This window comes from Branchiostoma belcheri, unplaced genomic scaffold (genome assembly GCF_001625305.1).
Source record: "Branchiostoma belcheri isolate BF01 breed outbred unplaced genomic scaffold, Haploidv18h27 scaffold30, whole genome shotgun sequence".
Taxonomy (NCBI): domain Eukaryota; kingdom Metazoa; phylum Chordata; class Leptocardii; order Amphioxiformes; family Branchiostomatidae; genus Branchiostoma; species Branchiostoma belcheri.
The window spans coordinates 1,201,040-1,216,603 of NW_017803910.1; the positions used below are offsets into that span (position 1 = coordinate 1,201,040).

The following is a 15,564-nucleotide window of genomic DNA, read 5'->3' on the forward strand; positions in this document are numbered from 1 at the left end:
TTTGTTGTGAAATGTCTGTCTTTTATGTCATTATTTTATTTTGATGTGTCAAGTTGGCAGGAGTGGGTTGGTGGGAGCACTTGGACAGTAACCTGTCGTGGGTAGCTTGGCACATCCTTTTTCTATTCCCCTTCCTTTGTCTATGTCTCTGTCACGTCGAAAAGTTGAAAAAAAATAGTTAAAAAACCTCCTGTCTCTCTTGTCTAGTTTTCACTCCTTTTTGATTTTGTTATACCCCAATTAAAAACGGGCATGCCCTAACTTGAGACGCTTTCTAGAATTCTCAGGCACGAGAACTCACGGCGCTCCATCGCTAGTTGCCAAAAAATGGTTTGAACACACCGATATTAATTAACATCTTTCTTTGAGTTAGAAAAGGTTTGTTACTGTTCATGAACGTTTCGCACTCTGTGTTACAACCGGTAAAACGGTAAAGATGGTTGACAGAATCTACACATTTGTACCTTTCCATTTCTTGCTACGCTAGACAGCCTGGTATCCTATCTTGCTTGGGATGCTTTTGTATACATGTACTTTCATCATGCGGGATATTTTTTTCTATTCCAACATTTATTACAAGACATGGCGACGGCGCACTTACGTTTTTTTCAGCTTATTTTTATGCCGCCACCAACGCAGGCGTGAACGGACAACAGACATGCTCATTTTCACCCGAGTACAGGGAGAAAATTCGTGTAAAGTGCCTTTCCCAAGGGCACAAGACATTTGTACAAATAAGAAAGTTTGACAGGTCTCCACCGTGTACTCTTAACTGGAATTTAGAGTCACACGTTGTCTATTCTTACTTAGGCTTACTAGCTGCATGTCAACCTTGAAAATGCGGTACGTCGCGATTGAAGTTTATTTTAAGCGGATCCGGATGAGGAATCCGTATATATATTGACGTATATGTAAGGACAAGGACATTTGATGACACCTGGAGAGTTCTTGCTGCCAACAGAACTGGAGACAACTGTCTACAGCCGCCATGCTTCTGCCATGAAGCCCGCGGACGAATGATTGAATGATTGAATGATTGAATGATTGAATGATTGAATGATTGAATGATTGAATGATTGAATGATTGAATGATTGAATGATTGAATGATTGAATGATTGAATGATTGAATGATTGAATGATTGAATGATTGAATGATTGAATGATTGAATGATTGAATGATTGAATGATTGTTGCAACCATCCGCGTCGTGATGACGCGTTGGTCTATGCGCCGCGCAGTGATACACTTCGCAAATAAAAGGTGTTTGAAATCCATTCGATTTAGTACGTGCGTGGGTGTGGCTGCTGCCACGCCTGACTCGAGAGGTCCCTCTCCCGGAGACAGACCCGCGGGTATTACAGCTTGAGGAGGCCAGCAGCCAACCAGAAGCAACACGACCATGTAACATGGATATGATGGAAAATACAATGATATAAAGAACTAAGTCCTACGATACACTTCATACTACACTGTCACTGTCATGTATCAAGCCAATTTTGTTGGGTTAATTTCTTCTTCTGGGGCAGTGGAAGACGAATTTACTTTTATCGTTTGTTGGTTCTTTGAAAGCAGAATTATACGGGTACATTAAATCAATGATATACGTTTTTAATATTTTTTCACATAATCTAAAAATCTATAGTTATGTCAAAATTTGGAAACTATAAATGAGTTGTACAAATACTATGAAACTAAACATGCATATTGAATAAAGTATGCATGACTTACACATACTACAAAACTACACATACATACTAAATAAGCTATACTTGGTTTACAAATACTAATGCATACATACATATTGAATAAGCTACATACTATCAACTAAGCATACTTACTGAATAAAGTATAAATGACTTATGATACTATGAAACTACACATACATATTGAATAAGCTATACATGACTTGCATTATACTATTCAGCTAAACATAAATATTGAATACATATTGAATAAGCTATACATGACTTGCATTATACTATTCAGCTAAACATAAATATTGAATACATGCATTCACAAAATGTACTCACAAAAATGTGCTGTACTCTTCTGTGGATAGTGGGATTCTGTCGGTCCAGGTCTGTCTGGTTCCTCCTCGGTGCCTAACACTCATATTTCCCATCCATTGTCTGGCTTGCATCTTCGGCAGGTCTGGGAATGAAATCTTCAGGTCTTCTGCGGGTGAGCCACAGCTTGATGTAGACCCACCATTCAACATGTCTGGTGTGGTGCCGCCTTTTGGAGCTTACTCGCCTTCAGGGGTTGTGGAGGTAATAGAAACATACTGGCACAAGTGCACAAAGTCACATACAATAACTGTATAGAGGTACAAGTGGGGGTACATGTCTTGGAAATGTGCTCATAAAAAAAATAAGATAAATTTGTGGTGGTAAAAGTGGAGGTAATTACACACAAACACAAAATAACACATACACATACTAATACACATACAGTAACACACGTTAAGCGACTTTTAGCAGGGGGTAAGGTCGCTGTGTACGGGAGCTTGAGGATGGACCGGGGAAAATAAATTTTGGAGCCAAAGGGAGAGCCAAAAATGTTTTGACGGAACCTCTCAAACACCGAACATCGATCCCCGCTAAATACCGTTCAGTCCCTAACATACACACACTCAGGGAGAGGGGGAGGGAGAGAGGGGGGAGGGAGAGAAAGGGGTGAGGGAGAGAGAGGGGGAGGGAGAAAGAAAGGGGAGAGATAGGGTGAGGGAGAGAAAGCGGGAGGGAAAAAAATGGGAGGGTGGGAGAGGGGGAAAGGGGGGAGAGAGAGGGAAGGGGGAGAGAGGGGGAAGATACATAGCCTTTGAGCTTCAAATGAGCTTTACTTCATTACACAAAATTTCAGGGAAACCTTGTGTACGTAAACTATGGACGGTCGAGCGACTTCAGCAAGCTGGAAGACGAGAATATTTCTCTTGAGGGGAAGATTGCCATTGTCCGGTACGGACGGACTGCTCGCTCACTGAAGGTGAGAAAAAAGTGTGAAACATTGTTCCAGTTTGGGCTGACTGAGAACCAAATTGTAGTACAGTGTGATGTTATACTTTGTTCAGTAAGTGTGATATCAAGTTGACTTCTACTATTCTGTCAGCAGGCTATTGATTTTATAAACTATTATCCAGTTGCGTCGTGCCCAAGATGCCGGCGCTATTGGTATGATCGTGTACGGAGATCCCAAGGAAGTGGTTGGGACCGGGAGTGGGAAAACTAAAAAGTATCCGGACGGTTGGTACGCACCTGGTACAGCGGTTCAGAGGGGACATTTCCTGTACGGTAAAGGGGAGGGGGAGCCACTCACACCAGGATATCCTGCTACAGGTATGTTTATATATACATACGTATCAGGCTCTCATACTGTCCTATGTAGGAAATGTACATAAAGGAATGGCCATATCCCTTGTGACACAAAAGTAAATGTCCAGTTTAATCCAGTTAAACATGATCCAAACTAGGACCACCTGTCTTTTGTAGCCACGTTTTGTGACCACGTTTTGTTATAAGTTAGCTCCTTGTTTGGTCACAGTACAATTTTGATTGTATTAAAGAGGGATGAAGGCTATATACAGAGCAAGCAAGAGTAATACCCTAAAGATCAGGTTTTAATTGGTAAGTTCCTAAATGGCCGGTTTATGCAAGATACATTATGAAGGTGAACAGTGGGAGAAACGTCTGTTTTTTAGACTATGCCTACAGAATTGACCAGAGTGAGAGTGACCAGCTGCCCACCATCCCGGTCCACCCCATAGGTTACGACGATGCTGAGCAGCTCCTCAGGTAAAGGGAACCAACAATGAAGTGTGCAGTACTACTATGAGAAGGCACAACTATGCAGAATCTATTGTTATGTTGTGTGATGGAAATTTGTTGTTCATAATGGACAGAAATACTGGCCAATCTGCCATCTTCAAAGACGAAACAGCATTTTTTATTTTAGATGTTCATAATCTGGGCAATCTATCGAAGTAGAAGGATGCGTACTACATGTACTTAATATAATCTGCCATTTCAAGATGTCTGAATGTTTGTTTCTATGTTGTTACACTCACAGTCACATGGGTGGAGACCTTGTTCCATCCTACTGGAAAGGCCTGTTGGACACAGATTACCGATTTGGACCAGATATGGTGAATGGAGCAAGGTAAGAGTAAGGATATTAGTGAGAGCAAGGGCATTCTACAACAGTACAAGGTAGAACGTCCTTGGTAAGAGGGAATCTGGTACAATTATCATGGTGGTAACAGACCAGGACAACCTTTTTTCGAAGTCTGTTAACGCATATTTTGTGATATGTAAAGATACCATTTCATCTCTTACTCCACATACATGTACATATACTTAACCACAGGTGAGCATGTGTAACTCTTTTGCTGGGACAATAGTATTTCTTATCATACTTATATAGAGAGTATGCTTTCCTTCTTGTTTCCGACCATCAATGATTGTAAGAAGGAAACTGAATTTTGTGCTTTCACTCCTCCTACAGTAAAGTTCGCCTGGATGTGAATGTTCAAACCGAGGTGAGGACCGTTCACAACGTGGTGGGAATAATTCGGGGGAAGGAAGAACCAGGTGAGCATGTCAAGGATGCAAACAAAAGAAACCCTGACTTTTGCTCTCCAGAGAGTAACTTAAAATTGAAAGTAAAGAGAAGTAACAATTCCTGTATATCCAGACATTCTTCTGTATCCTTGTACTAAAAGGCTGAGTGAACAAATGGTGTGAAAAATAGCGCTGCCCCGAGAGTTGGTCAAAGACCCATTTGGTGCAGTGGGTTGATATCATTGCGTGCTTTTGGACCATTTTTAATGCACATGTATTGATCATTGATTTAAATGGAGTCCAAAAGACCTGGACATGTGTATCAAGAGTACATTAGTATCAATGCCACTGACCTTGTAAGAGATAAAGCTGACAACTGGTATGTTTTTGTGTGCCTGTCACTTTTCCAGACCGGTATGTGATTCTTGGTAACCACCGGGATGCCTGGACCCTTGGCGCAGTGGACCCCAACAGTGGCACCGCCTGTCTGCTTGAGATCACACGCGCCTTGGGAGAAATGATGGCAACAGGTACATTCACTCATTACCAAACCACATTCTTACTTGGAAAAAATCCAGTAAGAGTAATGTTAAACTGGATGCAAGAAAGCAAGGGGGTAAAGTAGTCAGCACAAATACATGTTGTTGTTTTTTTTGTCTTTAAAAGATTGTGTCATATGAGCCTGCAATGCCTGATTTTCCTGCAGGGTGGCGCCCCAGACGCACCTTGATGTTCGTCAGCTGGGATGCTGAGGAGCATGGGATGCATGGGTCATATGAGTGGATCGAAGTAAGGTTAACATGTCATCTAACTTTTGTATGTCACTTTCAGCAACATTTCCTTGCTGTTCTTTTCAATGGAAAAATAATGTGGAGATAATGATTTCAGCACCAAGGAAAGACCCCATTACATTATCGGTTCCTATTCCAAAATGAAACATTTTGTACATGTATCAGGTTAGGTAATACTATACAAAGGATATACCTTAACAGTATTTACTAATAAACTAATATGAAGTCAAAAGCAATACTCTGCTGCTCAATTTCAGGAATTTGGCAAGATCATGTCAGATCGAGCTGTGGCCTACCTGAACATAGACAATGCAGTTCGAGGTGAGACCGCACCCACATAGCATTCTTAACATTCTTAGATTTAGCATCACTGTCACCATGTCGAAACATCATATCCCAAATCTTAGTTTTGTTCAGTTCGTTCAATTCGTTTGGGCCCAAAAATCCTGCTGGCTAGCAAATTCTTATCTTTTTCATATTCTGTGAAATGCTTTTTTTTGTACATCAGGGTGGTAGAAAGAGCAAAGTTTTTGTAGAAGGAAAATTCCTTCATGGCATGATAGGTGCTCAGCTAGACTACAGATTTTCATATGTTGAAAAGCTAGTGCTTTTTGATATGTTTTCATCAAACTTGTTTTTTGCAGAGGACTACACTCTTCGTGCCAGGGCCACACCCTCCCTCAAGCCTGTACTGAAGGAGGCTGCTAAGATGGTGAGTACACAAACTTTCTCTCTCTCCTCCTCCCTCTCCCCTCCCTCTCTCTACCTCCCTCCCTCCCGCACCCACCTTCTCTCTCTCTTCCTCCCTATGATGAAAGTCTGTGGAAAATGACAAAATTACGATTGTTTTAGGTCCCATGGCCAGTCAACACACAGGACGGAGACACCCTGTATGAAGTGTGGAGTAAGCGCAGCCCTGAAACCAGTGCCCCTGACTCGCCTCCCGAGTAAGTCCAAACCCAACACCAAAAGTTTCTCACTCGGGGGCAGATGAAAAACTGTTACATAAACTGCATGGCAATGATAGCATCCATAGTTTACTTCCTAGTACATTGGCATAGACTGGGTTGAATTGCAGTGTTCTGAAACACAATTTCATTCCAGGAATAATCTACTAGTATCAACTTGATTCAGCCAACCAACCATATACATGTACATTTCTGTACCAGATTGAACTGCCAATTTTCTCCACCAGAATTGATCCCCCTGCTGCTATTTTCTCCACCAGAATTGATCTCCCTGCTGGTGCCAGTGACTATGTGCCCTTTGTGAGGAGGATCGGTGTCCCTATCCTCGACCTTGCACTGGTTCATCGGTACACTGTGAGCACCACAGGATTGTTTTTATTTCCTCTTTTGCATTCTTTGAGTTAGAGTTTGTCTAATGTCTAGAGTTTGTCTAATGGTCAACAGCAACTTCAGAGAAAGCTAATTTTTCAAACTATGGAGCCTATCACTGTATCATTTGAAGATTTTTAAAACAGCTGCAGATTTGTCTAAGGCCCCATTCCCACTAGGGAAAAATTGTCCGGATCGAGCCAAATTGGTTTGCTTTGATCCGCCTCAAAGCCGGATCAAAGTGACTCAATTCTGCTCAATCCGGCCTAACTTGCTGTGTTGAATCACTTGTATGGATAAGCCTGATTTCACTAATATGGGACATTAACAAAGCAGACATGTCAACTCTTGCAGTATACCTACCCGAACTTCCCGCTCTACCACACGGCCTACGAGACGTTCCACCTCCAGAAGACCTACATCGACCCAGAGTTCAAGTTCCACCGCCTCATGTCTCAGCTGTGGGGGGAGCTGGCCTTCTCCCTGGCCGAGTCCTGGTTTCTGCCCATCAGCGCCTCGGAGTACGCAGGCACCGTCCAGGGGATGTATGACTGGCTGGTGGACGAGGACGGAACCAAGTTTGAAGAGTCTGCCATCTCACTAGGTGAGCTGAGGTTTGGGAAGGGGAGGGGGGGGGTATGTATGATTATTATTGTTTTTGCTCTGTTTCTTATTCTCCTCCAAACAAATAAGGTCAATGACCTGAACCAGACGTCTGTCGCCATGCTAACTATTGTTGAGTTACATCATGTTGCAATTTTTAGCAGGAGGGATTAAGACTCCTGTCCCCATATATATTGAATGTGTTTGAGTAAGAATTAACAGAGCAGACCATATGCAAAGGTAAAAATTGTGCAAAAATCATGAAAAAGGGTCAGGTCAAAAGAACACTTTGCCTGCTTAAATACTAGTCTTTTCTCTCTCTCCTTTTCAGTCCTTTCTGTAAAATTGTGTAATACCGGTACAGTGGAACATGTACCTGTCACGTTTCAGATGCGCTGCAGTCAGCAGTGACCAACTTTACCCAGGCAGCAGCAGCATTTGAAGATGAACTGGCTTCTCTGGAAACCAATACAGAGTGAGTAACAGAAAGAAAGTCTTCATTGTAGTTTCCTATTTATTGCACTGTGGTACTCTACTTCATTATGTGTGTTGCACAGCCCACTGGTTGCCCGAATGGTCAACGACCAGTTGATGCAGATGGAGCGAGCTTTCATAGACCCTCAGGGCATCCTGTACAGGAAATTCAACAGGTAGGCACCACTCTGTTATAGTTTACACTATTTATTAAGAACATGTGCCTCGCAGCATGAGGTACATGTACATGTACAACAAGCAGAATTGCACTGATTTGTACAATCATGTGGCAGAATGAACATCAACTGCATACAAAAACAAAGGAAACTTAGGCAAAATGCAAACCTATGGCTGCAAAGTAAACAAGAACAGTCTTACTGGCTAGACTTGTTATACGGGCATATGGCCTGATGCAGGAAAGAGATTTTTAATCTTTGTGTACAGGTTTCTCAGAGTTCTACTCTACTCATGTGCTCATCACAGAATATGCAGAGGCAAAAAAAAAAGAGCAGGACTGACTGTACTTGTGTGTACTTTAGGCACACCGTCCTGTCCAGTGGTCTGTGGGACACCGAGACCTTCCCTGCCCTGGGTGATGCTGTGAGCAGGATGGGCAGTGGTGACTGGCTCGATCCTGGAAAGGAAGACAAGCTCAAGGAGCTCAAGCAAGAGCTGTCAATCATCACGTTCTTCATCCAATCAGCTGCCAACAGTCTGGCTAAACCTGCCACAACTAGGTTTTAAAGTGAGAAATTGATGAAGTGCTAAAATGGAATTCTGACAACTTCATCACATCCAATATAATGTAATTTGGAGAAGACTATCAAAATTAAAATAGGTTGCAATAAAATCACAACCTGTTCATTACATTACCTATTCATCTATTATTACTTACAATCTATTATTAGTTATACATGGCTGCCATTCATTCAATTATCAATTACTCATTTATTACATTTACATGTTAAAATGGAATTCTGACCTCATCACAGTATTTGGAGAAGACTATCAATTAAAATAGGTGGCAGTACAACCCTGTTAGAACTTGCTCTGAAGATCTGTTTGTGTATAGTGGCACAAAAACCAAACTGTTACCGCTACTGTTCCAAGAATTACATATTCCTTGTTAGTGGGGGTAAAGGTTTAGAGTTGGGTATGAGTCATTGACTTTAACAGTAGGTTGACACACATTTTCAAGTCATGATATGCTGAGACATAATCTGCATTATATTACATTTTGGTGGCTATAAGAATTACATATTCCTTGTTAGTGGGGGTAAAGGTTTAGAGCTGGGTGTAAGTAATTGACTATAACAGTAGGTTGACACACATTTTCAAGTCATGATATGCTGAGACATAATCTGCATTATATTACATTTTTGGCGGCTATAAGAATTACATATTCCTTGTTAGTGGGGGTAAAGGTTTAGAGCTGGGTGTAAGTAATTGACTATAACAGTAGGTTGACACACATTTTCAAGTCATGATATAATGAGACATAATCTGCATTATATTACATTTTGGCGGCTATAAGAATTACATATTCCTTGTTAGTGGGGGTAAAGGTTTAGAGCTGGGTATGAGTCATTGACTTTAACAGTAGGTTGACACACATTTTCAAGTCATGATATGCTGAGACATAATCTGCATTATATTATATTTTGGTGGCTATAAGAATTACATATTCCTTGTTAGTGGGGGTAAAGGTTTAGAGCTGGGTGTAAGTAATTGCCTATAATAGTAGGTTGATACCATGCCCGTAGCCAGGGGGGGTTCGGGGGTTCGGAAGAACCCCCCCACAAGGCTCAAAAGTCCACTTTTTGGTCCACTTTTTATGTAAAGGTCCACTTTTTGGTCCACTTTTTATGTAAAGGTCCACTTTTTGGTCCACTTTATACAGTAAAAGTCAAAGATTTTTCTTGAAAAGATGGACTGGAATCGTAGAAAAACTGCTCCCTTTGTTATTGAATAAAAATTTTTCTCTGATTTTTTCTTGGAAACCCTCTCAAAAATGCACGAAATGCCATTTTAGATGGTTCATTTTTCAAAATTTTCCGGGGGAGCATGCCCCCGGACCCCCTAGGAACCTACGGCGCTCGAGGTCCCCTCAAGCAGTGGGAAGAACCCCCCATTCAAAATCCTGGCTACGGGCATGGATACGGACATTTTCAACTCATGATATGCCGAGACATAATTTGCATTATATTATATTTTGGTGGTACATGGTAATAATTGTGAAGGTGAAGGAGGGTTTGACTGTATTTGAGCCTAAATATATAGATAAGGCTTATAATAATTTAAAATAATATCAAAATAAGGCTTATTATCATTATCTTCTCCACACACAAACCTGTCTAGAGTATTCATGGGACAAATGCTGAAATCTAATTAATGATAAAATGTTAAAATGGAATTCTGACATAGTGACATCATCACATTCAACATATGTAATTTAGATATAGAAGACTATCAATAAAAATAGCTTACACTAAGTACTTGTCTCTGTGTTTTAACTATCCTTCAGCAAGCACGTCGGCAGAACGTACTGCGCCTGCGCAAAACCCTGATTTTTCGGGGTTTTCATTAGATGTTTGGTCAACGTTGCATTAGAATTTTTCTTGTTGCACAGGATATATTTTCCAACATAACATTTGGAAACTACAGACGGAGTGTTAACCTTATATGCGCAAATACGACCTTATATGAGATGTTCTACCGAGGTGGTATGTATAATACATAACGGGTTTCGCGCAGGTGCAGTACGTTCTGCCGACGTGCTCCCTTGGCATAACACATCAGATTCGCAGGCACACAGCGCGGCAGCAGCTGGCTACAACTCATTCAAAATCTAGTAATCACAAAAGACACAAATCAAACATGTACTATACAATTTTCTCATAAAAAGTTTATTGCATTGAAAAAATTGAAACATAACTTTTTGCACAATATGGATAACTGTGCGGTATCAAATATTACTATACTAAAACATGGGTCTATGACAAGACAATACTGCACATATCCAGCACCATTTAAATCAATAAATATAAAACACTTAGTTGAACTGTGCACTAGTTTAGAAATATGGCAGATTTTCAATACACTATGTATACTAATAATTGGTCTTTATTGCATTAAAAAGTACCTATTAACTGTTAGGCATCCAAATAATATTTATCACAAAATCTGTAGAACGTATTGTATCTATTTTTTAGTACAATCCCAGCATCCCTATGGAATATACTAGTATATGAGAATACAATGTTTTTTTCAGAACAAGGAAAATATATTTTCTGAAGAGTCTAAAAAAGACTACTACACTACACAGGGCAAGTTACTATCTAATTTGATAACTATTGCCGACATTTTTATTGTTAATAGACCACTGGCCAAGGGGAAGGCTGTTCACACTCTTTCTCACTCTGGTTGTCAGCACAGAGACGGTTGTAGGTGGTTTTGGGTTCAAAGCCCAAGATTGTGCGTTCTTCATGGATACGAAAGGAAAAGGTGGAAAGAGCTGTTCCTATAAAATACCTGTAAGAGAGGAAAAAATCAAGAAACTTCTAAGTGGAAAAAGATGGTAAAACTACAATATGTAGCACAGAATTGGAGAGTAGATATAGCTGGTGTGTTATGTTAAAGGACAGTTCTACCGGCTATACAGATAGAGATGTATGTAAATTATCAGCCAAACAAAAACCCATTGTCTTAGAACTGTTAGGACAGGTAGAATAGGTTGTCCTTACCTTACGCAGATCTTATTTGTCCTTATGCAAATGCAATTACTAGTATACATGTACATTTGACGGTTATCAATGAAATAAAAATTGTTTGGCCCAACTCCACGTACCTGGCATGTGCACATATCCACTGATCAATGATGGCAATTCCACCATCCTTGTACTTGTTAAGCTGCTCTTTTGTGGGCTTGAACCTCACTAGACCTTTCACTGTCTTCTGTATCTCTTTCACTTCTGCAAGAGCAATGTGAAACAGCTAAAATATAAGATAAAGTGTGCATCTTTGTTATTTCTATTGAGATCATTCTTTTTTCAGAATTGAGCAGCACTGACTTGACTCTATGGATGACATCACAAAACCAATGCGAGCACTCAAAAAATGTTGAAGTCATGTGGCCTTCATAAGTAAACAATTTTTTCTGGGTTACCTACCTTGGTCATTAGCGTCTGTTGCCAAGTAAACTTTCTCAAGTTTTTGTTCCTGCATGATGAGATTGATCTGTTTGGCGGCCCCCTGTAGACTGGGGACGTTCTTAGTGTGACTGCGAGCAAAGTCTCCTCTCCTCAGGTGTACAGCAAGGTAAGGACCGCCTTTAGCCGACCCGACTGCTGGCTGTATTATTATGCAAAATAACAAGTGCTAGTAAATACTAGCAGCTTGTATGTACTTTGTCATAGGAACACGGATTGGAACTGCTTGTCAATCAACTGAAACGCACACACTCACTTCCAAATTGGGAGTGGGTGGGTTTCAGTTGATTGACAAGGTTGTGACCTGGTATGTGAAGTGATAGGATGTGGTATGAGGTTGTCATGATTGTGTACTGTGTAATTGTGGTAGGAAACATAAACCAACGTGTAATACTGTTACTTCATACAATTGTATGAGTAAAATCGATTGCTAACATACTGACAATGTCCTCCTTAAAGGTACCAAAAAAAACAACTTAAACCTCAAGAAAAAAAACATAAAAAATGATGACCTTGAATGTTCTCCAGTCTTCCCACATGATTGTTTTGTCATCCTTGTCCGTGGAGTTCAGATATTTCCTCCGAAACTCGTTCCCTACAAACCTCAGCTCTTTGGAGAAACGCATGCTTCTCCTAGCCTGCAGAAGAAACATTTGGTTAATTCATTACTAATAAGCCCTCAGAGCTTCTAACTGGAGTACTGTTTCTTGCTGCTATATGTAACCGATGTAGGTGGCGCTATTGCGGCAACAACACAATCCCAAACGTGGCTACAAGACACTACTGCTTTGTTCAAATGAAAATCCCGATATCCCACGTTCTACCAACCTGTTGAAATTATTTTTGGGGCACTACAATAACTATCATATAGTTGTAATACCAGTGATGGTTACATGATAATAGATTAATTCACCACTCACAGCCCAGTAGTCTGTCTGTCCATAGGCATCATGTATCAGAACCTCTGCTCTATTGATCACTATGGACCTGTCAGCAGAACAAAGAAATACATAAACCTCAAACTTACACCAAGAACGTCTTTGCTTACACCAAATATAGCAGGATAAAGAATAATACAATAAGCTTATACAATGTATTAGACAAGCATAAGCATACATGTAATAAAATTATATAAGAGAGGTCAAGTTCAGTTCATTTGTTTGGACTCCTTTTTGTATTTGTTTAAGACAATGCACTTTGACACTCAGGGTCACTTGTACCAGCAAAAAACAAACAACTATTGAAGTAGCAGCTAAAAAATAGAGCTGGAGAAAAATTGTACACCACTTGGAGACTGAAAACATCTTGCATGTAAAGCTCACCTTGCTGTAGTATTTTCTGTCAGAGGTTTGACCATCAGCCCAGCATTGGCCTGTGCCGACACACACTTGAACTTCAACACATACGCCTCGTCATATCCCCAGAACCAGCCGCGGTAATGCCCGCTCTGGTCCGGGTGGTAGACGGGAGGGTCATTACAGTCCCGTTCATCCACCTTCTCCTCCCATTTCCCTGTCTGGAAGAACCCATCCTTGTAGCTCTGTAAGTACCACATCTCGTCCATCTCTGCTACACCAGTTTCTGAGGGAAAACAGTTACATGGGGAAAACATGATAAAGGCATCCAATGCAATTTTTCAGGGTGGCAAAACTTGAGTTTCAAAGTCAATTTCCTGGTCATTCTTTTAATGCAATTCTTTTAAGTTTATCCATCCTACCCCGTAGCATACTGATATCTGTGAGGCAAAAATGCAATGTCACTGACAGAAAACGTTTCTTTTGTATCATAGGCTGGTCCTAGCTATTTATGGGCAGCATCCAAAAATCAAAGTCTTAGAGAATACCTCACTATCAGCAAATACTGGTAGGCTTGATCTTTCAGAAAAAAAATTGACGGAAAATGACTGTTCAAAACCAAACAGAGTAAGTAAGAGAACAGATAATGTTAATGTTTGACTTGGGACAAATTTAGGGTTCTACCTTTTATGTAGTCCTCAAACTCGATAACAGGAATGTGTCTGTTCAGACTCTCCAGGTCAAAGAAAGCCGACCAGGGGATTTTGGTCTGCTGTTTCTCCATGCTGGATTTCCAGTGGTACAGGCGGCCCCAGGGAGGCAGGACTAGAACCCAGGACCCGTGATCCTGTAGCTTCTTCACCAGGTTAGCTATCCTCATGTAGACATCTCTACGTAGATTGAAGCCCTCCCCTGGGTTCACATCATATAGGAGGTACCTGAAAATTGTGAAATGGAGTAAGAAACAATAATAAGTCATATAGCAAATATCTCAATGATAAAAAAAAAACGATTTGATATTTCAGAGGCAGGATTCCCACTTTAAAAAAAAGGAAACCCTGAAACCCCTTATACATCAACACTGCATTCAAAGAGTGCAGTATACTATATATACTAAGTAACACCTTGATACCATGTGGAATGGTATCATTGAAGCTCCACTTCAAGAAATACTATACTTGGAAGTCTGAGGTCTCAAAGGAAACATCACATTCCACGGGAATTTTAATGACAACATTTGCTCTGTACTATACTGAAAACCTCTTAAGGGGTTATGTTAATTCTACAGGCATTTTATCATTCCTCTGTGTCCCCACTACACAATGGTACATAGGCACGTTAAGCTCCATGTGTTTACAAAATGAATATTGAATAGGACGGACCGATAGGTCCTGAATGGCAACAACACTCTCGTACGTAACAGCTGGTACGAAATTCAAAAGAACTTCTCCAAACAAAAGCAACAGCTTGACTTCGGGTTGAAATAATGCCATATATGAAATTATGAATGACTTTCGAGAATACAACCAATTTGCTTGAGTGAAGAAAATAGTTTTATTGTTGTTTTCGTACCTTATCTATTTCTTCTCAACTTCTATTTGCCGTAACGCCAATCATCATTATCTAATGTTTTGATATATTGAATTGAAGGTATGCATATAACGACAATTCAATGAGGGCAGTTAATATATTGGTAAGATATAACAAAGACCACGAAAATAAAACAAGATAGTAACCACTCAAACAGTGCTTATAGTGACATTAGCATTAGCATACAGCAAACAAATCCGACCTCCGCCCCAGGCCCTGTTCGTGCGACTTGTTTTTGACAACAGACGAATTTTAATTGAAGGTGGAGGAACCAGTTGGATCATATGGACCTGGCCTATGGCAAGATATGATCTAAGATTCCGACCGTTTTGAAACGATATCTCACCTTCTAGGCTTTGCTGCAGCAACTTTCAACATCCCCTGGATCCCTGGCTGAAAGAATTGTTGGTCTATCTCGTCATTGCAGCCGATTAAGGACGGTAAACCGAAGAAAATGAGGAAAAGCGCAAGGCAGACGACTTTCCAGCACCTACCCGCCGCCATTTTGTTCAGATGTCAACATTTGACCAATCAGAAGAAAGATTTAAAGGGCGGGAAATTCAAACGTAGTAAACTTTGCCGAACGGACTGTACCATTACAAGACTTCAAATGGGTGGGTGGGTGTGCAGGCTTTGTTAGGTGGGGCCACTATTAATGAATAAAAATCCCAGGTTCTTAGCCATTGCAACCAGGTATGAAGAATAATCC

At 40.6% G+C, this 15,564-nt stretch overlaps 2 protein-coding genes across 2 annotated transcripts in view; one reads left to right on the forward strand and one right to left on the reverse strand.

Annotated features, from left to right (window-relative positions):
* LOC109474109 (glutamate carboxypeptidase 2-like) overlaps window positions 1–9,444 on the forward strand; it is a 12,173-nt gene extending 2,729 nt beyond the window's left edge. Inside the window, exons 2-17 of the mRNA XM_019774319.1 lie at window positions 2,013–2,271; window positions 2,864–2,986; window positions 3,141–3,336; window positions 3,699–3,792; window positions 4,067–4,156; window positions 4,502–4,587; window positions 4,968–5,087; window positions 5,264–5,346; window positions 5,606–5,669; window positions 5,993–6,060; window positions 6,201–6,295; window positions 6,577–6,670; window positions 7,040–7,289; window positions 7,679–7,763; window positions 7,846–7,938; window positions 8,302–9,444. Of these exons, the coding sequence (XP_019629878.1) occupies window positions 2,013–2,271; window positions 2,864–2,986; window positions 3,141–3,336; window positions 3,699–3,792; window positions 4,067–4,156; window positions 4,502–4,587; window positions 4,968–5,087; window positions 5,264–5,346; window positions 5,606–5,669; window positions 5,993–6,060; window positions 6,201–6,295; window positions 6,577–6,670; window positions 7,040–7,289; window positions 7,679–7,763; window positions 7,846–7,938; window positions 8,302–8,506 (2,005 nt within the window). The 3' untranslated portion in view covers window positions 8,507–9,444. The remainder of the gene's footprint in view (window positions 1–2,012; window positions 2,272–2,863; window positions 2,987–3,140; window positions 3,337–3,698; window positions 3,793–4,066; window positions 4,157–4,501; window positions 4,588–4,967; window positions 5,088–5,263; window positions 5,347–5,605; window positions 5,670–5,992; window positions 6,061–6,200; window positions 6,296–6,576; window positions 6,671–7,039; window positions 7,290–7,678; window positions 7,764–7,845; window positions 7,939–8,301) is intronic.
* A 1,216-nt stretch (window positions 9,445–10,660) lies between these two features.
* Window positions 10,661–15,464, reverse strand: LOC109474300 (GDP-fucose protein O-fucosyltransferase 2-like). Its single transcript, XM_019774588.1, has 8 exons — window positions 15,202–15,464; window positions 13,950–14,203; window positions 13,293–13,551; window positions 12,891–12,957; window positions 12,483–12,608; window positions 11,932–12,112; window positions 11,610–11,733; window positions 10,661–11,293 (listed from the first exon to the last, which is right to left on the reverse strand). Exons 1-8 carry the CDS (start codon window positions 15,357–15,359, stop codon window positions 11,134–11,136), a joined length of 1,329 nt encoding a protein of 442 aa, XP_019630147.1. The 5' UTR covers window positions 15,360–15,464; the 3' UTR covers window positions 10,661–11,133.
* Between the last annotated feature and the right edge of the window lie 100 nt (window positions 15,465–15,564).

Bases quoted from the DNA above. Each gene is read 5' to 3' on its own strand.
- LOC109474300 (XM_019774588.1), bottom strand. From the start codon at position 15,359: ATGGCGGCGGGTAGGTGCTGGAAAGTCGTCTGCCTTGCGCTTTTCCTC. The intron at 11,734-11,931 runs GTAGGTAACCCA...TTGCTCTTGCAG, and splicing joins AACAGACGCTAATGACCAAG to AAGTGAAAGAGATACAGAAG. The intron at 11,294-11,609 runs GTACGTGGAGTT...CCTCTCTTACAG, and splicing joins TGGATATGTGCACATGCCAG to GTATTTTATAGGAACAGCTC.